This window comes from Idiotropiscis lumnitzeri, chromosome 3, assembly GCF_059441095.1.
Source record: "Idiotropiscis lumnitzeri isolate Australia: NSW breed Sydney's pygmy pipehorse chromosome 3, RoL_Ilum_1.0, whole genome shotgun sequence".
Lineage (NCBI taxonomy): Eukaryota > Metazoa > Chordata > Actinopteri > Syngnathiformes > Syngnathidae > Idiotropiscis > Idiotropiscis lumnitzeri.
The window spans coordinates 16835461-16862696 of NC_142393.1; the positions used below are offsets into that span (position 1 = coordinate 16835461).

Genomic DNA, 27236 nt, shown 5'->3' on the forward strand with positions numbered 1-27236 from the left:
GTCAAGTTTTTCCACACCAAACTCATTCAAGCAGGCCCTCATTTTGTGAACTGGCGCGGGAACGACCTTGTCCATATTGGCGCATATCCAAAATGACTTCATTGAATAAAAACATTCAAAGTCAAGGAGTACATAAGTGATTTCCGACAAACTAATTGATTTCCAGTGTGTCAAGACTTTTGTCTCGATAGTGCAGCTCCCATATGCACCATGCTGGCAGAGAGCAGCCAGGTTCAAACCTATCGACTCCTTGACAGGCACAGGCCGATGAAGCAGAGAGATAAGAGAAGAAGGGGAGAGATGCAAACAAAGAAGATAGTGGAAAGAGACAGAAGGAAGATGACAGTCAAAGCTGCTTGTTTGGCTCTTGTGTTGTGACAGCCACGAAAGCGAATGGAAGGTGAAGTCAAAGCAGAAAAATGTCTGCTGAGTCATGAGATCTGTTGGTGTTGTGTATTGTCACATTTTCCAGGCTGCCCTGACATAGCAGTTTAACGCAGCCCTTCTGATATCTTATTTCACTGTACTGCACTAATACTTAACATATTATACAATATTGACTTTATGCTGGGGGGCAGTAACTCATACTTGGGCTTTGAAACAAAAGGGTCATGATTCAAGTTCCGCTGTGGATAAAATGCAAAAATTGATATGTATTTATACGCACCCTACCTTCCGTGACTGAACCGCCGTTGCGACCCTCTGCCGCCCACCCACATGAACATCCACAATAAAAAACATATATTCCACCATTGAGAGTTGGGTGGTGTTAAGCTCTTGCTGTGGCTTGCCAGCAAGCAAGACATGCCTATTAGATTTTTGCACTGAAATGTTGTTCAACAAATAGGCGAGTAATTCAATCCAAGGCTCACTTAGGACCGCCCCCTCATTTGAATAACATTTACTTCTGCAGTGCAGGAGGACCAGGACCGAAACTGCCAAAATAAAAAAAAATAATAAAAGAAAATAAAAAAATGTTATTAATAAAATTAATGGAAAAAATATGGAAATAAGAACAAACAAAAATATATATTACAAAATAATAGTAAAAATATATACAAAAATATTTGAAAATAAATAGCAAAATAAATATGGAAATAAAGACAAAAATAAATACATAAATATTATTACATATGAATGTATTTTTCTTTTTCTTTTATATTTTTTATATGGGTTTTTATTTTCACTTTTATTTATTTTTTATTTTAGCAGTTTTGGTCCTCCATATAAAGGTGGTGTAAATGTGAATATTTTTGTGTGTGGACTGGAGTCAACTAATATAGTATATTGATTTGTACTCACCATGGGGGCTGCTGTTGTTCCCGTGGGACCTGTCTGCCTGGCTTGTCCCATAGGTCCACCCACTGCTCCCATTTGGCCAGGTTTGGCCTGGCCCTGGCCCACCCCCATGTTTTGCCCTTGGGCTGGGGGCTGTTGTTGAGCACCAGTGGTCGTTGGGGGCCCTTGCTGCCCCGGCCTTGCCGTTGAAGTCTGTGCTTGCTGTTGGAGCTGCGTCCTCTGTCCCGGGACACTGTCGTTCTGGGAAACCTGGCCAACTTGTCGTCCAGATCCTGTTGGACCACCTGCAGGGCCCTGTCCCCTTGAAGAAGAGCCAGACCTGGAAGTACCTAGATGTTTTATTTGAAAAAAGGAAATCAGACCTGATAAGCCTCATGTTTCATTTTAATCAATGTGTTTCACTGAAGCCAATTCCTGATTGATTCAAAGTGAATTTTGTTTTTATATTGCAAACCACTGCAGCAAACAAAAGCAGCAGCCGTGGAAGACGAAAATACATGAAAAATGAGAATGAGGAAAAATCTGAGCTATAACGAGAACATGACTAAGAATACAGGCTCAGTGATGCCCTCAGGGAAAACATTCCTCCAACAGGTTACGGTCGATAGATTTAATTAAAAACTGTTGATCCCCATGGAGACATTTGATTGCAAAAGAAAGTCAAACTGCACCCAAATAAAACATTAAAGATTAACAAACACTCACATTTACAATTATGGATAATTTATAGACTTTTATATTAACGTAGCTCATTGGAATATCCATCCACCATTATCTGTACGATCTTTGAGAAAATCCTCAAAAGCATAGGTGATAACATGAAAACACTGAAAAGTCCAAGTCATGATTGAAACTCAGAACCTTTTTGAGAGAGACATGTTAGCAAACATTTCACGCTAAAAATGGAGCGCTGAAATTTTCTTCTGAGAAACGCTTTTCGAAAAGAGAGTAGGTAAAGGTTACACAACCCCCCCATATACCTGGTGGCTGGCCTTGCATGTCGACTTGTTGCTGAGACTTGCTGCGTGATGAGCGATGCGGATCCCCTTGCCTCGAAGATCTCTGACCATGATGGTGGCCTGACGGATCCCGAGAGTAGTCCGATGAGTGGTACGCTCCAGACCTTGAATCGCCACGTCTTCCCGAAGATGAAGACCGCCCTGAAGGGTCGTGCCGCATGGACGGGTCTTTTGGGTGGCCCTTAGATGACCTAGAGGTCCTCGGTTCATCTGAATGACGTGAAGACGATGAGTGCCGACTTGAGCTGCCATGATGCCGGTGGTCACGGGTGGACGTAGCGTGTCGGCCTCCATGGCTGTACTCATCCTGAGGCCAGAGGTCCTCCTCAGGTGGCTCATCATAATCGTGATAGGTGTGTTTTACACCATGGCGACTCCTTCCAGAAGAGTGGCTGCTGCCGTAGTGTCGAGAACTGGAACGTGGCTTCTCAAACCAGTCTGTTTCTTCCTGGCCCAGATGGTAGGCTTTGGAAACCGAAAGCAGATCACAGTCAATCTCCATGTCGTTTGGAGACAGCGGCATGCAGGCTGAGAAAAAGAAGGAAGACCACCCACATGCCAAAGAAAAGTATAAGAAGGAGAAGACAGTAAATCAAAATACTACATTTATACCCATGCAGAGTACAATTCACTTCACTTTCACAGTACAGACTGTAACTACAGAAGATAAAATAAACACTGCAAAAACGTCCACTGTGAAAACTATGAAGGCGTTATCTTTTTATTACCAAGGATTAGCCAATCATGTTGGGTAAAAATTGTGTCCTGAGTATGCAACATTTACATTTGGCGGAGGTTGTCCTTCCAAGATGATAGACTATTTTGCAGTGCAATCAGAATTCAGAAATGAAAACATATAAAATATCAATGCAAAAGACAAACACTAGGTTACGATAAAACCCTGTAAAACAATTTGCATTGGTGGCGTGCAAAGAAGACCTTCCAAGGGAATCAGAGTTGTGCGAACGAAGAAAACGACCACGCCGGAGAACCATGCGTGTACTGGACAAACAGATGACCAGACGAACAGGCGGAGGGACGGACAGGCAGGCAGACAGACAGACAGCAGTCCACTGAAATGAGAGCTCCAAGTGACTCTCGGGAAGAAGAAAACATTGGCATGCAACAGCTAGCTCTGCCTCATTTTCTTCTCTTTCTCTTTTCTAAGCCTATCCATTGGTTGGGTGGGGGACGTTTAGATAAATGGTGGGGGCAGTAGTAGGTAGTGAGACCGAGGGCATTCAGCTCCCACAATTACCTTCACTGTCTGACACAGCACAATGATAATCGTCTATTATGTATGTATCATCCGACTTGTAGACATGGGTCCGGGGTAGGTCCCGTATGTGGTCTTGCACATCTGGCAGAGAGTGACTGGAACCATATTGGCCATAATAGTAATGGTATTTACTGCTGCGACTGTCATATGGGTCGGGACCTAAGCTTGATGATCGCCCGGAGCCCATGAATCTCCCCAGGGGACTGAGCGGGCTCTCCTCTTCAGAGTACTGCCTGGTTGGGTGACGTCCCCGACTATAGCCAGATCGGTAGGAGCGGTCATCCCTCTCATAGGATCTGCTGCGGTACCCAGAGTAGTCTCTGGCTGTGATCTTGTCCATGCCATAGCCAGTGGAGCGTGAGCGGCCAGTGGAAGAGTAGTAAATCCGGTCGTCGTCCTCTCCCATCGAGCCAAAGTATCGACCGCTATGGGTGATGCCACTGCCAGTGTCGTAAGTACTCCTCTTGAAGCCATAGTCTTCGATTAGCTGACGTCCGCGGATGTGGGAGGAGGCGTAACCTCCACCAGCTGCTGAAGCATAAGTGGCCAGGTCTGCCTCTACATCCCGAGCCTCCTCAATGGGGGAAAATTTTGAGATTTTCTGCTCCATGCTGCCCAGTTTCCTGTGCTTGCTGCGTTTGGTGGACATGACAGCAGGAGCCAAAAGGCTTCTGGGGGACGACGATTTCTGCACCCCAGATCGGAAGCTGCCATGTTTGTAGTCGTAGTCATAGTAATAGGGGGATCCCCCACCCATGCTAGTGCTCACGCTGCTGCTGCCCCCTAGAGGTCCGTGCCTGTAGCTGCTCTTACCCCTGCCATGGTGGTCGTACAATTCTTCCTGCATCGCTGCCTCCTCCTCAGGTGCCCTGCTGTACATGGTGCTGCCAGTTCCCCCACGCGTCGTGCTGCCAATGGTGCTGCTGTGACCATGGGTGTCGCCAGGGTAACGCCCCGTGCCGCTGTGATGCATCATGTCCCCTGTTGTCGTGCCCAGCCCGTTTTTTGCCGTCAGCTCACTAACATCATCTATCATCATGTAGTTCCTTGGGATGTTTTGTTCTAAACCAGGTGCCCCGTATATGCCATCTGCTGTACTGTAGGTGGAGGGACTATCCACACCATGGCCATAGGCATTGGAAACTGTCGACGTGTACTGTCCATATGAGCTGGCTGTTGTTGTTGTGTAGCCATATGTGTTAGCAGTGGTTGTAGTGTACTGGCCATACGAATTAACTGCGGTTGATGTATACTGTCCATAAGTGCTAGGTGGAATGGTTGAAAACCCACCGTAACTACTGGACACAGTTGCTGAGCCATAGGGTCCATAGTTGGCCATTGTTGTTGTTCCAGTGTATTGACCAAATGAGGCAGCTGAACTGGAATAGGTGCTGTCTTGTGCCGTGGTGGTAACCACGACTGTCGGGTTGCTGATCGTCTCATAATTGGTGGGCATCTTGTGCTCCAGATCAGCCAGCGATGTTTGCCTGGGCCTTCCTTGATGTACTGTCAAAATATCGGTTTGAGGTTGCCCAGGGTAAGGGACACTCTGGCCGGGGTAAGAGGACACAGCACTGGGATAAGGTGAGCTGTGGGTGGGGTATGGAGGTTGACCGGGTGGGGCAGGCCCAAAACCTGTGTGCCCTGGTTGGGGCTGAGGTTGCGGTGCGCCTGGCAACCCTATGTCTGTTTGTGGGTATGGGGGTTGAGTTTGGGGGTAGGTTTGGGAAGAGTATGAAGTTTGAGATTGGTAGGATGGTCCCGAAGGGTGAACATGACTCTGGAGGGGAGCTGGCTGTGGTAAGGCCTGGGACTGAGACACTGTTGGATAAGGAGCCTGGTTGAATGTTGAGGACTGGAAGGGTAAACTTGATTGAGTTGGTGCTGCTGGTTGGCTGTGGGGGTATTGAGAGTGGAAAGACGATGTAGGGGTGTACTGAGCTGCTGTGTTCAGATCATTGCTGAACTGGCTGAGAGGAGCAGTACTTGGTCTTGTTGTCAATAGTCCATTGGTCTCATGTGATGCAGCTGCAGCTGCCAAACGTAGGTTGTTTAACTCACTATCAGACATATAGTCCCGAGCATCACCCATACACCTCAGATAAGCAATATCCCTCCTCTCTCTCTCCTTCACCAATGTCTCTTTCCTTTGGTGGATCCCCAGCTCGAGGTATCTCAGCTTCGCGTCAATCTCCTTCTCCTCCTCCTCCAGTTCAGCTTGCTGCTTTCTCAGCTTTGTCGATTCTTGCTCCACTGCCTTCAGCTCATGGGTGAGGTCTTTGAGAAGGCTGGCTTTGGCGGCTAGGCCACACCTGGAGCTGGGCTTGAGGCTGGGCACGGATGGCAAGTAGACCTGTTGGAGGGCAGGTGTCATCAGAGGCAGATGAACTGATGTAGTGGTCTCTTCTGGAGGAGGGCTGGGCAGGGTTCTCTTGACCTTACGGAGCAGCGAGCTCTGATGAAGGGCTGCCAGCTGTAGGACGAGAGAGAGGGTGGGGTGGAAGAGCAGTACAATATGGGGTAGACAAAGACAACAAAACACAAAAAGGAGGTGTAAAATGGAAGAATAAAAGGGTGTGAGTTTTTTTTACATTTAGTAAGAGATAAATAGGGCAAAACATATTCGGAGATCAAGTGGATCAAAGGATCAAATTAGAAGCAGAAAATAAACAATGTGACGCAGTTCAGGGTTGTAGCAACAGCATGCCAAGAAAACGAAGAAAGAAAATGAATAAAAATGGGAGTGTTAGAGGAATATGGATTACAATGGTATGATAGATTAGAATTGGGGAAACCGATTTCACATGTACAGGAAGAAGGGAAACTCGAAGAATAAGTTCAGGGAAATAAATATAAGGAGACAAGGGAGACATACAGACAAGGTGACAAGGACAACAAGAAAAGACAAGGGGGTTGCGTTAGAAGATGTGAGAAAAGATATAATGTTACCAGAATAAAGGTATCATTGCAAATGATAAAGCTGGAATGTTATAATGACAGTAAAGTAGTGACGAGCAGCAGTTGCCATATAGCATTACATTGGGTAATATCTTTATGGAAGTCTAAACATTTTTAGTAAGAAAATCAAACAATCCTAGCAACAGTGTAGTTCTCTTAGAACCCTTTTCATCACATTTAACAGCTGCAACTGCCCAAACTTATTTTTCTTTGTTGTGTCATAATATACTACTTTATTATTGTGACACCTGCAGCTGTTATGAAATGTGCTATCCAAATAAAGTTGTATTGTATTGTACTATTACAAATCATTCTGTGATCCAGAACGCCTGAATGATTTTTTTTTCAAATTGAAAAATTTGAGATCTATAACTCTTTGTACCAATGTGTTTTCCCCCCCATTTCAATATTTATGTTTCCATCCAATCAGTTAAAAGCTGAAGCTATTAAACATCTTTTAAACTGACTGCTGTTTCATTAGGATTATCAAGATAATTGAAGCCTTTTTGTAAAATGCTGTCAGAACCTCATTCTGTAATTTGTCCTCTGTCAGAGATTAGCTCAAATTTCTTAGGCTTCCTTGCTTCTCTTAGGGAAATTAAGGGTACTAAAGACTTTGTCATATAAATGGTCTTTTCTGTGGAATCCATTATATCAACCTGACTTGCTCCAATGAAATATCATCCGAATAATGCTTTGAATGGTGAAGTCCCATCAAATGCCAATGCCTAATTTACTTCTGATGCGACAAGATAAATCTTATTTATACCTACCTACTTTATTCCTGGAAATATTGTTTCATGATTTTTACCGGTAAACCACATGACATGGTGATCTTAGGTTGATACCTGGTAGAATTAGAGTTTTAAATGTGTGTATTTTTTGTTTTTATCAGAATTAGATGAAGACCTTTGGATTAATACCATATAAAAACACCCAAACTTTTTCTAATCCAAAAACTAAATAATGGAAAATTGTGATATCTGGCCTAATCTGTTCCATTTGAATTGTGCAAGAAAACGACAACCCTGTAAAATACATTATACTTCATGCATTGTCTGAAATTCCGACATCATTATTTTAACCATAATGAGAGTGACTTCACCTGGTTCTGAAGTGCTTGTTGTTGATAGAGGGACAGCCGAGCCTTGGTGTGCTCATCAGTAGTGGGACTAAGAGATTTGGGGTCTGACATGGACCTTTGAGTGGTCTTGATTGGTCTGGGCATGGAGGGATGTCGCTGGGGGGACTCCGCGGTGTATGCTTTCTGCTGAGGCGTGACATGGGCCTTGTTCAGCCTCTCACTTGACAGTGAATTCTCCAACAGGCGATGAGGTGACACCGGGGAGACAGGTGAGTAGAGGACCTGTGGGGATTTTGGGACTGTCTGCTGCTGCCGGATGATGCTAGAGATGGACTCATTGTGTAGGTGGTTATGGGGCTGGTAGTTTATGTCGAGCGGGTCAGGGCGTCGGCGCTCAAACTTGGCTGCATTCGCTGTGATATGCTGCTGCTGGCGCTGCTGTGTTGAAACGTCAGTGGAACCAGATTGTTGAGTTCCGCTGTTGTTGGTGGAGGAAGAATACGGGCTCACTGTGGTTGGTATACTGAGCTGGGGTGCGACAACACCTTGTGACTGAGCTTCTGGGTCAGTCTGGCATGCTAGCGACTGTCCCTTTTTTGTCCGTTCGGGTCCCGAGATGTAGTGCACGATCTCTACTTTATTTGGGTCTGGCAATGTCACGTGGATTGCAGGGGAAACTCTTCCGAGGTGCTCCACCTCGGTTTGGCAGGACATTTCCCTGATGGTTTGGATGGCTATGCTGGAGGATACCATCTTAGAGGTGCTGGTTTTCGTGTCAGCAGCAGCCGTGCTCGTGGCAGCTCCGCTGCCAGCGGCGCTGGATTCCGAATGTCGAGAGTAACGAGAGCGTCTTCGACGGACAGGCTGCCCTGTTTCAGCCTTGTCCTCATCATCATCTGTTTGAACTGAGCAGTCCACGCTGCGACCGCGCCGCCTCGTTCGATGACGCATCATGTACCTTGTGAAGGAGAGAAGAATTCATCAAGCTTAGTTGGGTTTTATTTGAGACAGTTCCTTGGTGTCTGTCATCAGAATACCCCAAGGATCAAGCCTAATGGAACATTCTACACCCGTTTTTTTTTTTTTAATCCTCTTCGCTCAACCTGTTTTACTTAACCCGTCCTGCCACATGCAAATTAAGCACTGCTCACCAAGCACCTTAACCCTTCTCTACAACTGAGCCAACTTTTGTTACCACGACAACGGAGGTAGTGCTAGGGAGTTACAACGAGGCTGCTACTAGTCCTCCATAGTGCGAGAAAAAAAACAAAAACTTTTATCATCCAAACTGTAGTTGTGAGGAACAGCACACAGACATATATACCTCTCCTCCCCATCTTCATCATCTGTCTGCACACAACTGTCCACATTCCTGCGAGGGGAAACGTGGAAGACAACACCTTCTCCGTCCAAGCTGTCTCTGCTCAGCCTGGTCATGGAGCTGTGTTTTCTCATGTTGCACTGGTTCTCAACTTGATCCTCATGGCTCCTCAGACACATCTCTGAGGAGGAGTTGGGGAGGGAGCGGGATCCAATTTGATGGTCAGTATAAGGATGTAGAGGCTGTCCATTCACGTCCATCTGCAACAGGAAATCAATTGTGGGCATTTGCCATCACTTTATGCATGGCTCACAATGCCCACAGACTTTGCTCACAAGGTCAGGACAGGTTGCAGTGAAGTGTTGCGATACAAATGAGAATTCTCATTGAGCGTTCTTCAAGTAACTCTGCAAAGTTGTTGAACTTCACCTGCAAGTTTTGGACTGCAGCAGCTGTTTTCTGCCGCTTTTGTTCTACAAGCTGCTGCTGGAGCTGTTGTTGTAAAGACTGGATCTGGTCAAGCTGGGACTTTTGCTGGGCTAGCTGCTCCCTCTGGACAACAAGTTGTTTCTCTCGTTCTTGTTGCTGCTGTTGTAGAACCTAAATTGTAGAAACAGCAGCAATCATACATGGGCGGGAAGCAAAAGTATTTGACAAGTACTTATGAACGACAGTTGTGTGATAATGATGTGATGGAGAGAGGTTAATCAGAAAAGAATGAAATAAAACAATGTTTGAAAAAGACTATAGCGAAAAGCAGTCAAGGTTTGGATGGGTTAGAACAGGCCTAAACAGCATCTGTAGGTAAGTGCGAGTGCCAGTCATGTAATGCTTGTAAGAAAATATTTAATGGAGTTTCTTGATTGCATAAATGACAGACCATTGCAAATAAAATTGCTTGGATTTTTGCTGCTGCTGGAGGCTATGGGATGCAGAAACATTCTCTTGCTGATTTTTGTATCAAACAAAGCTTCCACACCTGTTTAACAGAGTTAACTTGAAAGATTTTCAACTGCTTGTTCTATCAAAAAAGAAGACAATTAAGTTAGCTCTTCAGTTAACTTTGAATGCAGAGTAATAAGCTTAGTGGGAGGTAATAAAGGCAGTTATTTAGTGACATTTAAGACATTTTACAATTTCACCAGTGTCTGTTTTTTTCCCATGGTCAAAATTAATGATTTTATAGCACATGGACAACTTTAAAAACAAAAAAAAACAGACATCCATTTCACATCACACATATTTAGACATGCAAGCTAGTGCATATGCATTGACACGTTCAGAGAATTGTAAATCATACAGAGGATATGAAATTTCAACAGTGTAATGTAATAATAATTTGATTGAACAACAATGTGAAGTCCTTCACAATCAATATTTATTTGCAATCAATTTAATAGACTTTGAATTGATTGCAAATAAATATTGATTCTATTGCCATTTTTCACAGAGTAAAAATGAAAAGTTTTTATCAGGGTGTTTGTGAAAAAAAAATAAATAATAATATATATATATATATATTGTAGTGCAGTTAACTTGTTAACGGGCCTAGGACTATGCAGTGCTATTGTGCTTTGGTTTTTCCCTGCCCATGTTTGGTCAGTGAATGCAACGCGATGTTATGACTACCGTTTATGATCGCGAGACTGTTATATAAAAAATTGAGAAGATTCCTTGTCATGTGACTCTGTCTACCCACACATCGCCATCGCACCGAAAGGTACAAACACGACAATATATATGGGACTTTATATTTTAACTTTTTGCATGCAAACAAACATTACAGTACCTTAGAATGCAATGGAGTACTGTGGCATGGACTTAAAAAACGTAATTAAAAACATCGCAAAACAAAAAACACGACCTTTGAATAAACTTAATTATAAACATCGCAAAACAAAAAACACAACTTTCAAACACAATACACCTGCAATGTATTCTGCTCCCTGTTTTTCCTTATACCTGTTCCTTGATGTTCTGCAGCTCCTGTAATTCTCTCTGCACCAGAATATGCTCCTTCTCTCTGTGAAACTTCAGCTCAATCCTTTCTCGTTCCAGCTCTTCTTGGAGACGAACTTGCCGGAGTTTCTCCAGCTCTACGCGCTCCCGTTCCATCTGCAGAAGCTGCTCCTGCTGCCGATGCAGCCTCTCAGCCTCAGTTTCACCCTCTTTGTGTACAGCACCAGGTGGGGGGAAGGCAGGTAGACCCCCTGCTACTGGTAAACTGGTAGAGGAATCTGGAGGGCCGACCGTTGTGTAACATTGAGCAGTTGTTGCTTGTGTCTGTTGTTGTTGACTGTTCAGGTGCGCTTGGGACATGTTTAGTGGTTGTTGCTGTGGGTCAGCAGATGTGACCTCGACAGATGAAGAGGTTACAGCAGCCCCTCTACCAAGGTAAACTGGTTCATCTTGGACTGTAGAAGGGGTAGCCATGGGAACAGATACTGGGGCACTCGCTGGTGCTAAGGTTGTTATTGCATCAGCAATAGTGGCAGAGGTTGATGTCGTCTGGAGAAGACCAGGCCCAGGGTAACGGATTGGAGCTTGTCCAGATAAAGACATTCTGGGAGTCCCTGGTAATCTGGTGAGACTAGATAGGGGCACAGGTGTCATGTTTGGGGCCGGGTAAGGCCTGTAAACTCCTCTCAGTAGTGGTCGAAGAACAGAAGCAGGCTGAGTTGTGATTGGTAAGGTAGAGGCAATGGGTGTCTGAATGGTGGAGTAGATCATCCCATCTGAGGAGCGAATGGCTGCAGGATACATGGCTCTCAGACTGGCCTGTCTGGCATTGATGAGGTTAGTAAGTGCTTGGTTGTGCGATAATGGCTTCCCATCCAATCCAAAAAGCAGATTTTGTCTCAAGGCAAGGCCAGCTGATAGCCTTGAGGTTGCTGGGTTGGTTCCTCTCCCCAGACTCCCAAACTGCACCAGCTCTGGGTTGCTGCCATAGCGATCCATTGAATTGAGTGCAGCACACATTCGACTAATCTCTCTGGCAGTTGTGGCGCTGTACTGAGCTAAATTAGCTTCCTGGAAATTGGCAATGTCGCGAGCAGAGTAGCCATAGTCCGAATTGATGTTAGACAAGGAATTGTATCGCCGTATCGGCAATGTTGGGGCAGGGAGTTCTCCACCATGACGCAAATCTGTGTATGAGCCATACTGCATCCCAATATACCCCCCATAACCATGTTTGACAGCATTTAGATCCATCGCAAGTTCTCCTTGGGCTTGATGTGGTTCTAGTTTTGAATGGTAGGATTGTAGCCCTGCCTCAGCCAGGTTTGTATCAGACATTGAGGGTTGAAGCCGACCAGGATAAGGCAATGTGTAGGACTTTTGTCCTTCCATTGGATATTCACGATATCCTCTAGGCTGTCTCTCTTGATCAGAATCATAGGAAAGGGGTGGAGCGGAAGGAGGCCTTATACCCTCTTTCTCTGAAGCACCAACACAGCTTCCACCAAAAGGAAGTCTGTATACAACATCGCAGCAAGCTGGTTGGTTGTCAGCTTTAATCTGGCCTCCTGAGAGATCTGCAGCATCCTGTCCTTCCTCCACTGTTATAAGCTGGGTCACTGCCCTGAGCTGCTCTTGCCCACCATCTATCTGTACTACCATACTATGTGGTGTTTTCCCACCTGTAAGTATACCGGGAGGACTGGGCTTTCCTTTCAGCTCAATGGGCCCAGTGCCATATATCTCAGGGTTTATGACTTGCGATACAGCACTGACAACAGCAGAGGCAGTGCTGGTCTGGCTGACCAGCAAATCTTTTTTCAGCACGGGTGAGACCTGGCCAGAAAGGTTGTACCTCGATAAAACAGATGCCTGTTGCTGTTGTTGTTGCATATGGTGATGTTGCTGTAACTGCTGTTCCAGAAGCTCTTGCTGCATTTGCAACTTCTCTTGCTGTTTTTGTAGTTCTTTCTGTTGAATACTGAGGTCTTCAAGTTTCGCATCAATTTTTGGAATTGATGGGTCGATTGGAGGTGATACAGGGGGCTTGTTTTGTGTAAAACACACAGCTGAACCCATGCCTTGACCTAAATCAACTCTATTTTGATAGGGATCGCCATAGACCATTGGTTGTCTGGGCTGGGACATAAACATGGAAGCCGCCACAGTTACACTTACAGTGGTTGGTGTGATGGTCTCCTGGGCATTCAGGTTCATTATCAGTGGCTGTACAATTGTTGACTGTCTGTTTCCTTCGGATCCACCGTGGTATTTTCTGCTTTCAGTGGCTAGAGAGGTGAGATCCATTCCTTGATCCGTCATAATGATTGGAGCAGTTTTGGTGGCTGTCCTGAGGTCCACGACACTTCCACCTTGTATCATACGGCCTTGCTCTACCCTAGAAGTGCCTGGGACTGTAGATATGCGACAGAGGGAAATATTATCCATAGATATGGACCCTCTTGTATAAATACTGGCCGTGGTAACCATACTTGTTCCAACATTTACCTTTTCTATTCTTTGTGTTCTATAGAAGCTACGTGTTGGTGAATGTTGGTAAGGTGGCGTATCTGGAGGGCTACCACATGGTGAATAAGAATCAAATGTAGATTGACGGCTAAAACGTGTGGGTGAAGACAGAGGGGACGTAGCCGTGTTGACAGTCATTGGACGAGCTGGACTTGCAGGTGGAGAGTATGGCACATCCTGTGATGACTGTTGCCGGTAGAGCCGAGGGGAGACTGATCTATGAGAAGTTTGGGTTCCCTGAGCCATCACTGGGGATGAAGGCCCGGAACCTCCCGAGTCCATTCGTAGGGCTGAATTGAAAGTCTGTGTGGAGAACTCAGCTGTAGCCCTCCTGGAGGGGGAGCGGGTTGGACTTTGTGGTGGTGGGGATGGGGAGAGTGGAGGACTGGTGCTTCTGTAATAAGTTGTATACTTAGGAGAGCGTGGCTCATTGATTCGCTCATTAGCAGCTGTTGGGCTATCTCGACCCGTTACACCTCGAGATTCCCCTACTCTTCTGGTGATTACCTCTCTTTGACTATAGGCTTGGGTAATCTCCGCAATCTTGCTGCATACACTTGAGACTGTAGCTGAAGATGTAGCCGGACTTGTGTGTCTGCTATACATAGAAGACTGTGTGGATGTTATAGTGTTGCCAGTACTTGTTTGAGAAATTGTTACAGCATCTCTGGCATAAACTCCGTAAGCTGCTATTGTGGTGGCAGCTACTGTTGGTGTTATTCCATTTTTGCCCGTTTGGTTTTTTAATTTGTCTTTGTGTCTGTCCTTTGAAACAAAGTGTTGAGTTACTCTAACATCAGGGATGCGTCCTCCCGTTTCAGCATAAGAGACAGGAGCGGATATCTGGGTCGGACTGGTTCCTGTAGTCAAAAGGGCATTGCTTTGCTCCAGGAGTTTTGCAAAGGCAGAACCCGTGTCGAGAAATTGCTTGTCTGGGTACGAGTTGTCGATGTCTACTTGCTCATCAGTGGCCTGCTGCATCTTTGTGATGTTCTGAGATGTTTGTCGAATCTCCTCATAAATATCAGCTTCCATCTCAACTGCATCATTGTCATATCCAGTTTGATCTTGTTCGTATTCATACTCGTCATCATAACCTTGTCCATTAATGTCTTCTTCGTAGTACTGACCATGTCTGACGGGAGGCTGCTGCTGCTGTTTCTGTTGCTTTTGAAGCATCTCTGCTTTCCTCATCATCTCCTCATAAACCTCCTCAGCACTCTTTAATGGCTTGGAAGTGCTTGATGGCGCTATTGTGGTTGTGATTGATGATTTCTCAATTGGTGAGTAAAGGGACATAAAGGTAGGAAGGTTGTACTCACTGCCTGACTTGTAAAGTTTGGACTCATAGCCCTCTGCTTCCGAATCCAGACTCTGAGGGGAGTATTCAGAGGCAGAGGAACGATGGAGTTCTTCCATTTCAGCAGCTTGTCTCAGCTCCTCCGTCGGAGACGCATCTTCAATGGGTGAAAGATTACTGGGTGGCGTCTTGGATCGTTCTCTACGTCGTTGAGCCCTCAGCTCCTCTTTATCTCGCTTGGTCTTGCGTGCCGTGCTTCTGATTCTTTGTTGTTCAACCTCTCTCATCTTCTCCTGTTCTCTCAGGAGTTCCTCTTCCTCTCTCAGTTCATCTTCTTCTGATGAGTCTTCAATTGTAGGAAGGAGAGGGCCATGAGAACGATGGCGTGCTTTTCTTTGTTGCTTAGCCTCTTCCAACCTTTGTCTCCTGCTAGGGCTGCTGTCACTGTCCTCTTCCATTGATGAAATGGATGTGGGAGACTGACCTGAGCCGTAAGAGGATGCGGATGTTGGTGGAAGAGTGGAAGAGTAGTCTCCTCGAGAGCGCTCTTCAGGAGAGCCGGTCAGACTTTCCATCTCCAGTTCGGGTTCTCGATCAAGGCTCAAGTCATTTTCGTTACTGAGCTCGATGTCTCGGCTGTAGCTGTTGGTGTTATTGAGTTCAATGGTTTTAAAGCGCCTCAGACCACCTTGAGACATCAGATCTTCCTCACCCTCTTCCACCGAACTTTTGTAAACATCAGTGGAGCTTTTTGTTTCCTCCTCAAAACTGCTAGAGTGGTGCTGTAGGCGCCGTTTCTCTTTTCCCGTGTCAGATATGATGTGCTTATGATGGCTTTTCTTTCGCTCATAGCCGTAGCCTTCATCTTCCTCATCTTCGTCTTCCTCCATCTCTTCCTCCTCATCATTACCTTCATCAGCGCTCATCTCCATTATCTGTCTCCTCATGAACTCTTCATCTGTCATCTCTGTGGGCTCAACTTCCTTTTCCTTCTTCTTCTTTTCCTTCTTCTCCTCCTTCCCTTCTTTCCGTTTACCCTCCCAGTCTCCGCCATCTTCTTCTTCTTCCATTATGTCTTCAAGTTCCTCATCCGAGTCATATGCATCTGGTGGGATTGACAAAGAGCGTGGGCGCTGCTTGCCTCTGTCATCCAAGTCTCTATCCCGGTGCTTCCTTCCTTTTCTGTCCACTTTGTCTTCGGAAAGGCTCTTCTCTAGCAAAGGCCTCATGGAGCTTTCCAGTTTGGTAATTTCTGAAGGGCTTGGTGGGGAACCCCGTCCGCTGATGCCCCTCTCACTCAGTTTCATCTCCTCCTCTTGAATTAGTCCAGTGATTTCGCTGTGGGAGCTGGAGATGCCGTCAGAGGAGTAACCAGTATCACTGAGGCTCTGTGGGCTGCGTGACAAGTCATGTGTGCTGTTTTTTGTTTCCTAAAGAGAGAGACAAAAAAGAAGCCTTTAAGGTCTCAACGGGCTACGCTTTGCATGCACTATATGTCACCATCCTGCCATACATTTTCTGAGCCGCTTATCCTCACGATTGTCATGACAGTAACAAATGTTATTGGATCCAATTCTAAAACTCGTCTACAAACATAGAATTCTCAAGTTATTTGTCAAGAGATTGTAATTATATTAAAAACAGATATTTGCATCACAAGACCAAGATTTATTGACATTTAACGTTAAGATATCAACTTTATTTTATGGCCTCAAAAACGGCCTAGCTTAACGAAAAATGTATTGCTATTGCATCCTTGCATCTCCAAAACCATAATTTTTCATGACTATGAAATTACCAAATTAATAAACAGGACCTAACAAAAATCAATATGAGGTGTAAAAAATCATTTTAAATTACTATTTATAACATCCATATTTAACAGATGCATGCATACTTGAGTTTGAACAAGAAAAATAAACGGGATCTTGATTCAGTTAAGTTCAAGGTCCAAATATGACTGCAGTGAAAAAATGCAACATAAATGTAAATACAAATCAAAATTCACCAGTGGCTTATTATTAGCATGCCAAATCAAAGAAGTCTTGGAGCAACTAACCTGGTGTAAAAAAATGCAAAAAGATTGAAACAATGAAAAATACAGAAAATAGGATGATGCAAATCTTATTAGCAAATGATGCAAACCTATTAACAATTAAATGGTGTGAATTACATGATTGTGTATAATGAATCACATTTTTTTTGTCATTTTATATGGTGTCTACACATCATAGTAATTCTACTACTGTCATTTTTCAGTGTTTAATGGACCTTCCAATATTTCCAGAAAATACAACGGTCTGGAAATGTCAAGTCATGACGGGAAAAACAGGTTTGAAATTGTTGAACACTTTACTAACAGAAATGTAATACATGAGGTGAGTAATAATAGTCATTCCACCTCTTACTTGTTAATGTGTTGAAATAACTCTTTAACAGTGCATTAGAGAATCTTTCATTTGACCTGTTTGCTAACATTAAATTGCCAATTTCTTGCATTTCAAAAGCACCCACAGCTGCATTATTTCAGTGAAATGCTTCAGTGATTTAATGTTGTGTATGTACTCAAGTATATCAAATAAACATATATCTGCTGCAAAGTTGGCTGCAGCCAAGTAAGAAAAGCCCCATTCAGTCGCCATCCAAAAGATAGTCCATGACTGCTTTGCTGTGTTTGGCAATGTCAGCATTCCGCCATAAAGGAAATCAATAGCTTGCTTAATAAACAGCTACAGACACTCATTAGTGAAGGATGAAGTAACTGTTGCAACCTTCAATTCACACAAAGACAAATAACGTCAAGAATTGTGAGAATTAGAAGTACTGTATTCTTGGGCGTTGTTCACGCAATAGTTTTTCAATGAAAAATGTAGGACTGGCCTTGACTAGCCGCAACGTTATATCAATGAAAGGCCAAAGTTGCATTGTTGTCTCTCTCCTGAAGTAATTTCTTCCCTTTGATTCAAAGTCACAAACAAACACAAGACGAAGATTTGCATTGGGTAGATATGAAGAAATGAGAATGCGGAAGGGTCAACTGTTACAATGCACTGTAATCAATACTACTGTTACTTACATCATAATGCCTAGACTTCTTAATTTCCTTGATTGGTGTGATTTGATCTCCTTTCTTGAGTGCAGTTTTGCTGTCTTTGGCAGTTTGGCTTTCAGGCTCCATCTTGAGCTTTTCGTCAGTGGCTTTCATCTTCTTCTGGGTCTCTGCTGTTGGTCCAGTTGATGTAGCTGATATCGTGTTCTTGGTGTCTGTCGGCAGCTTGGCAGCATTCGGCCCGAACTGTTCACTTCCTCCTGTTCCCGACTGCGGTTTCTGTGTCTGTGGCTGGGCTGGCTTGGACCCTTGCTGGTTGGTGGCTTTGTGGAGAGGACTTTGTTGACTGGCTGGTACCTGGTGGCGTGGTGACCCAGAGGGCTGATGTTTTGGGGACGGGTGAGGAACCGGGAGAGGAGGGTCATCAAGACCTCCTCCGGACATCAGCCGCTGGGTTTGGCAGTTGAGACATAGCCACTCGTTTTTCTGAAAGACAGCACAAATCATGACATTTGTAGTCAACAAACTTTGAAATCATCGCTTTGTTGAATATATTTACAATAATGGATTTTTTTGTTCGCATTTGTGTGCCATTGCCTAAAATCCTTTTTTTTTTTTTTTAGACATTATTCATATTCACAGTCCCATAGTCAATATATATATCACAATCTCAAGTAATATAAGCATGATGATGGTCCAAATTCAAAATGTCATATGACCATTTTTCCTCACGTGACTGTCGATGGTCCCCTCTCATTGATGTCAGAGACATCACTCATGTCAAACCATTAGTATACCTTATTTTCTTGATTTGGATTCCATCCAAAAATACAATGCTGCTCTTTGTCACATTGGCTTTGTTTGTTCCGACCTTTTATGCTAAATAACTTCATTAGAACTCAGCAAGCAATTTCCTCCGTTTTTCACACTTGTGAGCATGATCACCGCTTTCATTCCATCCTCTGCGTTCTCTCTTCAAGCCCTCTCACACTCTCTGGTCTCCTTTTTTTTTTCTTTTGACTGTGTGAGTGCTATTTTTACCCAGAATTGCATTGTTCTGCTTGAGCATACATCTCCCTCATCCTAGCTGTTGCTTTAGGCTGCACTCTCCTGCACTGTACACTCATGCTTACGTGCACGCACACACATTCACACATGCATATTTCTCTCAATGCAAAATGGAGGAAGCCTGTCCAGCTGAATGCTAACCAAGAAGTGAGTGATGACAAGCACAGGGAGGCTGGGGAGTAGAGGAGGAGGCTAAAAGGTGCAATGAGAGTCGAGTGAGTGATCGCACACGTACATGTGAGGCATGCACACACACATACACACAATAATTGAACACTTGCCTCAAAGAATGTGCCTCCCTGCTGAGGCTGAAGCAAGTGGAGGAAGAAACTAGAGCTGCAGCTAAAGTGGGCATCAGGCAGCTACTGATTATTACGGTGCCAAAGTTGCTTCAAGACAGTTTGAACTCACAATAAGGGTAATCAAGGGGTGAGCGCATGCGTGTGTTTGCGTGTGTGCGTGTGTCAGCAAGTTTTTACTTTTAAAGGCTAACTTGACCAGCATGGAGAATGTCAGCATGGTTCGCAACCACATCATCACCTTTCCCTTTCCCCAATCATTCAGTATATGGTTGGAATGCTAAAGCACTACTTGAGGAAAACCATCTGCGACTTTTATTACATATACTCACCGGTCGCAATATTATTTACACCTCCATAAACTCATAGAGCAGCAAACAACAACAACAAAACGCAAATTTGTGTCCCAGACCACCCTCAATAATTCACACATTGTTAACTTAATACCACCGACATATATTTATGAAGGTAGAATTCTAAGCCACGCTGGTTCGCCGAATAATATAAGTTTCTGTTTGGTTTGTATATAGTAATGTAACAATGAGTTACTTTTTCATACTGTAATGCTCAGAATTGTAAGTCTGCAAGTTTATCTCTCTTGAAGTGGAGTTAATAAGTAGGGCAGGTGCTCAAGCACACATGTCATGGCACGGAAAAGGAAAAAGATACCACGAGTGTGGGTGAAGTGTAAAGTGCAGAGAGCTTGACTTTAATATTAGCAATGATGGGGAAAAGTCTTCCCGACTGGAATTTAACCTTTCTGGGAAGTCAAAGAGCACCAGCTTGTGTGTTCAGGCGATGAAAATCAAGGGCAAACATCTGGTAACTTTACGCAATGAAGAATATCATTTTTTTGTGATGTGGTTTCATGTTACGAGTGTAAACATCATTGATGAGCCGTCGCCGTCAGAAGCACTCACCCACAATTTTATCCTAAATTCCGCAAAATTGCCTTAATCTGTCGTCAACAGTACAATCTCATTTTGTAATGAAAGTGGGTCACAAGCTTTATGCAGGTATCGGAAGCATTTTTTTGCAATCTTTGACATCCTTTTATCGGTTTGCAAGATCATTGATGTTGGAAATGAGCCGGTCAATGGTCATGAACGTGAGTGATTTTTAAATGAGACATTTTCTCATTAATATTTAATATGAGATTTGCTCAAATTGGGTTGCTGAGCTTCTTAATTTGATATGGAAAATAGATTTCCTCTAATTGGTTAGTTCCCCATACATGGACATCTCGTGTCTGCCATTTACCTTCGTTGTTAGCTCCATTGAAATTAAGCGGGTAATTGTTGCCGGCCACCGCGCATTCTGAGGCAACCATGCTAGTAAAATTTCCTCTACGGTGACCTCGACCAATCAGGTAATAAGACATCCCGTGTGAATCCTGAATAACTTGAATGATTTCATGTACTTTCGTCTCAAAATGTAACAACAACTTCTGTTCTTCTGACTTGACATCAGTCCAGTTTTATTTATCCACAGGGCTACCCCTGAAATGAGCTTTGTAGGGACAGCAACAGAAAATAGTTGACCAAATTGAAGTTCTTGCCTTGCCGTATATGCCCCGCCGGGTATTAGAGTATTAGCCTTGGTGCAAGGCTGAGAGAGACGGCATCCTTTGAAGTGCTGAAGTGTGGACTTTGAAGAGCAGGAAGCATTACTGCTGCTACTCCCCCTTTGAGGCTTGGAAGTGATGAGACAGACGAGAGGAGAGAGGCTGAAAAATCCAAATGAAGTTGTGATGATGGCTGGCATCAGTGAAGATGAAGATATAGGGGTTGTCTCTTGTCTAACATATGGAGAACTTTGAATTGTGAATCTTAGATGGCATCATGGCTTGTTTATACCTTCCTAATCCCATTAATCATAGAGATTTGGAAAGAAAATGTGTGTCTCGAAACTACAATACTTTACTTATTTCACTCAATTTTGTGGACAGCTGGTACAAGTGCCCAGAAGAAGCTGTAAAATCTCAGCTAGAGGTGTGGCTCCAGGAATGTATTTACTCTGCGAGTCCCTCGTCTGTCCAAGTAGCCTCCAAACAAACAACAAAAATTTGTCTTCAACGCACCACTGCACAACCATAAAACAGGAAAAAGAAAAATAATCCATTTGAAAGTGTAACATTACTTATTTTAACATGATGCGGTATCGCACCAAATATTTTTCCTGCATTGGAGGAAATCTGCATTTAATTAGTTCTATTCAATTTTCCTGTGTCATGTGTGAGCATTTAGGGCAAAGCCTTCCGCAATACTTGCAGATGAGGAGCTCGTCAGTCAAGAAAAGGATGAAGTTCAGATAGCAGAGAAGAGAGTGAAGCTGTGGAGGTTAGACATTGGGGGTAAATTTGAGGTGGATGGTGGCTATGGAATATTGGGTGAGGAATGTGAAGGAAGCATGATCAGAGGAGACAGCATAGAAGATAAGGAATTAGTGGAGAGAAAAGATGTGAACAGGAACAGTGGAGAGAAGGACAGAGCGGAGGCGGAGGAACAAAAATGAGCAGTGAATTAGTTCTGCTTCATGAAACTGGCACTTCTAGTTGAGAAGCTGCTTTGGGGCCCTTTGTGTGTAGTGTGTGTAGAAATTCCGCACTTTTTCCATTCAGCGGGAATGTCTCAATGCGTCAAGTGTTATAATTAACAGGGGATCTTTCCAGGATAGCTCTTCCTCTCACTCCATGTTTTACCGTTTTTAGCCACTGTAAGATTTTCACAAGAGAGCCACAATACATTTTTTTACCCGCACCAATATTCTTGTTAGATTATCCTGTTCTCACGGTGTCTACTCTTCCCTTGGCAGTGTCTTTTATATCGTACGATACATGTATATGAACCACTTTCTCTTGAGATTGTGATATAAGTGTCTGTGTAGACATATTTATTCGTCAGACGTCCTCATTTGACTCCATCATCCAGTGTCATCTGCCCTTCACAGTGTGACTCATGACGCCAGTGTTTTGCTACTAGGTCTGAGCTCTCTCCCGCTCTTCTGTAAGCGAGCACGCATGCGTGTGTGTAACCCTGACACCCAACTCAGTGTGCTGATTCAGCCTCCACACATGAGCCCACTTTCTTTTTGCAACTGCTGCAGCCAAACGACATCTGGGTCATTCAGCATTCACTATTCAGTGGTTTCATTTGCTTGTTTAGGGAAGTTTGGCCATATCCAGATGTTGAAGAAATGCACTACAGTTCAGTTCTTGTTGTGTGACTCAAGTTATAGTATAGTACAATAGTATAAAAGGATATAAAATGCTTGATCCAAACAGTTGTTTTGTCTCAGTGTTTTGTTGAATACAAAATGTGAAGTTCAATAATTAACAAAGTGTCATTTTACTGAAAATGTCAGTATATTTTGTACAAAATCCCACAAAATGCTCATGGAAACAGGCTGACTTAGTATACAAAGTGTAATCATCGATCTATTTTGTGATTGTTTGTTCATTTGATAACTTTGCACCACACAGAGATGCAAAGTACATATCCAAGTGGGCCACGAGAATGCGAAGCATATGGCTAAATAAAATGTTTTTACGAGCTAGAATGAAGCACACAGTGATCTACTTTCGTGCCCAATGCAAGTCTGGCTCAAGGCGTGACCTAAATTTGTGCCGGGGCGGAAAAGACTAAGTTGTGGTATTTTTGCAGACAGTTGCAAGCAAGCTCAGCCGGGCACATTTAAAAAAAGGATGTTGACTTGATCCTCTGCCAATCAGAGCAGCCCCTCGCAATCCCTTGAAATGTGTCGAACGAGAAGAGAATTGATAGACATTAACCTGACGTAAGAATAAACTGATTTGCTTTTGTCTTAAGGCAGGTCAAGGTGAGCAAAGCACTTAGGAACTGGAAGCGGAGCTTAATAGTGGATAACGTGGTTTCGCTTCACACCTGGATCATATATTTCAGTGTGTACCCCTAAATATGCCTAGATCAGTGCTTCTCAATTATTTTCTGTTACGCACCCCTGGCAAGAAGAAAACAAATTGCGCCCCCCCAGCACCACCCACTCTCTGCCACAAATATAAATAATAGCATTTTCGTTGCAAAACAAAGCTACACTGTAGAGTTAATACTCGCTGCGCACAATGGATAAGGAGAACGCCACTGCCAACTACTGGAGTGGATGTACAATTACACTTTATTGTAGTACTGCGGAAAAAAAACATGTTCCTCTGGTTCACCCCCCCCCATCATCTTTTCACCGCGCTCCCCCCGCCGCCCAGGGGGGCTCGCCCCTCTATTTGAGGAGCACTGGCTTAAATCAAAGGTGTGTATAAATGAACTGATAAAAATTTATGATAATCATAATACTGAAGAAAATTAACATAAATCATTTTGGCAGCCCTTAGTTTGAGCTAATATTATTGCACGGGTATTTCCTGAGGGCATAGCAGAAATACTTCCACTCGTATGTCAAAATGACAAACTCATTGCTCAGACTTTTTTCATCATCCAAACGTAGAAAAGCTGCTGGTGTGATTTAGCTGCACCAGCAAATCCGCAAGGTAGTTGTCCGAGTCCATGGACCGGTGTGTATACAATCACATTGAACATCATTCATGGTTTGTGACGACACAGGCGGGAATTGAGGTGAGCGGTCAAAGATGAGATGAGATGGGGAAGGCGGGACATAAAATGACACACAACGGAAAAGAAGAAGAAAAACAAAAAAATTATGCAGTGACATTCAAAATAAAAGGCTGAATACTGTGGATATGGATGAACATAAAGGCATACATAATGTGCAATGTATTACCCACGACAGTATATACTTCTCTTGACTCTACCATCAACCCTTCAGCTAAACACTCTCACTTTATTGATTAGTGCCCACTAGAGCGCCGTCATTTTGAGATGGAATCTAATCTAGTTGAATTCCAAGAAGGCTGAAATAGATAACAAATGGTTTCTACTACTGCTGGTGTACTCTAGGTATTTTTAGTTTGCAGGGGAAACAAAACTCTTTTCAAATTATTTTCACAGGTGCGCAGCACAGCTGTAAAGAAATCGAGGCTGCACCATTTTTTTTTTTTTTTGCAATAAAGATAAATTAAAATTCTATTCTAACAACAACCACAATTAAGTATGACACAAAGACAGCGTGATAAACTAAATTTCCACATCTGGTATAACAATCAAGAAATGGCAACATGAGTGTCATCATAATCTACAATGGTGGAATAGTGGTGAATAGTAAAAGTCCCAAAACAGTGCTAAGTATAATGCAGCCTGGTCCACTTAAAAAAAAAAAAACAACCTTTTGAGGGTAATTGTGATCCATTGTTCCCAAAGAAATACTCTGCTCCAGACAGCATTCAAATAATAAAGTGGACGCCCGTGCGCACTCAAGAATATGGTAATTTGAGCAGTGGACGAGGAGAATTGTGCTGCTGTCCCTAAATATAACGCTCCACAATGAATACTGTAGGTGGCTCAAGCCACACTTTGACAGGTGCAGCGGCTCCTGCTGCGATACGCTTTTCATGTTTGCTCAGAAATTTCTGTTTCTCTTCTCCATAACAAACACGCTGACAGTCTGTGTTGGGGCAATGTGTGCAATGTTTATTTGATTAGACAGCAAGCGAAAGGCTCGCTAAAAAAGATGATGGATTAACTTTGATGCTACGAGAGTCGTTAGCTCACTTGCGGCTCAAGACGTCACTCATTTATAGGAAATTGATGTTTGTTCAAAGCAAAGCCAAGAGACAAGAAGAGCTTTTCTTTGTCCAAATCCTAGAATGACAGAATGGATTCAATAAAAATGCCCAAGGAGCAGCAACTTTTTACTTTTTGAAATTTTCAAAATTAGCACACCGCCCAAGTTGTGGTAAATGTGGGATTGTAGGGACGCTTTTTAATTTAACATGAAGAAGTCCTGCAGTTGATAAAGTCAACTATGCACAATTCACAAATTAATTAGTCACAAAAAATAACCCTCTGGGATCAATAAAGAGTATCTTTATACCTAAAAATGACCAATTAATAAAAATGCATGCAAGTGGTAATTTATTTTTCTCCGATCCATGTTTTTTTTATGCTCATTCGGGTTGCAGGTGAGCTGAAGCCTTTCCCAGATGACATTGAGCAGGAGGACAGGATGCCAGCCAATAGCAGGGACATATAAACAAACAAGCATTCATACCTAAGGACAACTGAGAGTCTATAATGGTCCCATCATGGGTATTTTGGGAACCTGGGAGGAAGCCAGAGTACCCTGAGAACACCCACTCAGGCACGGCAAGAACATACAAACACTACAGAAGGCCTGAGCCCAAATTCCAACCCTCAACATCAAAACTGTGAGTCTGATGTCTCTGCTATTCCTCTCTTCTGTAATTGATTAAATAATTAAAAAAAATTTAAATAAACGCCCATTAGTTTTGATATACAATGTAGTTTGAATGAATGACCCTCACATATAATTTGAATTTTCAATCAAAATGAATATACGATGAAAATTCATATAATAATAATAATAATAATATTATTATTATTATATGAATTTAATAATATTCCCTTTATTAGTCCCACAATGGGGAAATTCGAGATTCGAACCCAGGCCTCCTGTGGAGACTGGGTCCTGAACGCGGCGCCTTAGACCACTCGGCCATCCTATACAGTATCCAGAACATAAACAGAGAATGCAATGTACATGCTTATTTTCATATATTTTCGATATTTGCAAAGTATGTATGACATTACTTTCTGTGCGAAGTCCAATCATTTGCGCAAGCACGCATCAGCACCATGGACAGAGGCAATACACTGCTGGAGCTATCGCGTCTAAGGCAGAGTAGGACAGCTGCACTTTTCTTAGATTGAACTGGCCTGTAGTTCGGCATTGGATGAGTGAGCATAGAATGTACACGGAGGTAAATATCTCATTGATAATACAAGTTGTGTAAATGTGTGTGTGTGTGTGAATTTTTATGAAGCAGGTGTCAAGCTGGAAGTAAAATCCAAATAAGGAGTTGCACACAGAGAGCAAGAGAAAGCGAGAGCGAGCGAGAAAGAGAGAGAGTGAGAGAGAGCGAGCGAGCGAGAGAGAGAGAGATGATGATGATGAGAACAGCAGTAGAATACAAACCCCGGGCTTCTGGCTGCAGCTGGATTTTTCTAGTTCTACACTTACACACACACACTCATAGACACACATTTATACACCCCCCCCCCCCCCCATCCCCAAAGGGCTGGAAAACACCAATGAGAGGCAAACCAGTGAAGTCTGTGTGATCATGCATAGTCATGGGTTGTATTTCGCTGTACATATCCTGTCCGGATGTACTTTTGGTTCGATTTGATGCAAGCGAGACCCTTCAATTATATACACTTCTCTTTGTTTTGAAGACACAATATGTGCAGACATGCACAATGAATGAATTAATAAAAGTCAAATAGCTGAAGTCAATTGAATTTATCATCAAACCGCTCCCCCCGCATCATCGTAAGGTTCAATTAAAAAAAGAGATGCCCGCTCTATTTGTAGCTTTCAGCATCAGTCACTCCCGCCACCTCTCATATTTCCTTTTGTTCTTTTTTTTTTTCAACCTTGCTCTCTCAGGGTTGCGTTTGCTTCAATTTGTCACTCTGAATAACTATGGAAGGAAGTGTGTGCATGATTGATCATTGACTTTGCCCCTAATTATTTCTCGTGCTTGTGTACTGATTGTTGCAGGACAGATTAGTTGCCTGTTTCAAATGAATTGCAGTGTAAGTAAAGCAGCCCCTTTTGCCACCTGGAAAATACAACAAGCTCACATATTTGTTTTCAATATGCTTTACTCAAAAGATTAAATAGTATATTCCTCCTGCATGTAGGCTGGACTTCTTATTGTTGCAACTTTATTGAAACTTTGGGGAAACATGTTGGACTTGGTGCTGCTTTATCAAATGCAAATTAATCTAATTGTCTTTTGGGGATGTTATAATTGGTTGAGAGTGCATTAAACAAGCGACTTCCAAAATAAATAAGGATAAAGTTACAATCATAGATGTCCCCATTCCAAAATTTAAATGGCACTCAGACGAGTTGAAAAATGGACGTCAATATGACATATT

At 43.3% G+C, this 27236-nt stretch overlaps 1 protein-coding gene across 4 annotated transcripts in view; it reads right to left on the reverse strand.

Moving 5' to 3' along the window:
* Positions 1-27236, reverse strand: part of bsna (bassoon presynaptic cytomatrix protein a) — an 86092-nt gene that overhangs the window by 11278 nt on the left and 47578 nt on the right. Inside the window, exons 4-11 of one of the 4 annotated variants that reach the window (XM_088289841.1) lie at positions 17825-18283; positions 10923-16178; positions 9390-9560; positions 8964-9220; positions 7661-8597; positions 4411-6070; positions 2280-2783; positions 1303-1628 (exon numbers count right to left, since the gene is read on the reverse strand). In XM_088289841.1, coding sequence (XP_088145967.1) covers positions 1303-1628; positions 2280-2783; positions 4411-6070; positions 7661-8597; positions 8964-9220; positions 9390-9560; positions 10923-16178; positions 17825-18283 — 9570 coding nt within the window. Of the gene's footprint in view, positions 1-1302; positions 1629-2279; positions 2847-3576; positions 6071-7660; positions 8598-8963; positions 9221-9389; positions 9561-10922; positions 16179-17824; positions 18284-27236 lie in introns of all 4 variants that reach the window. The other 3 variants (XM_088289839.1, XM_088289838.1, XM_088289842.1) reach the window with 3 other exon arrangements.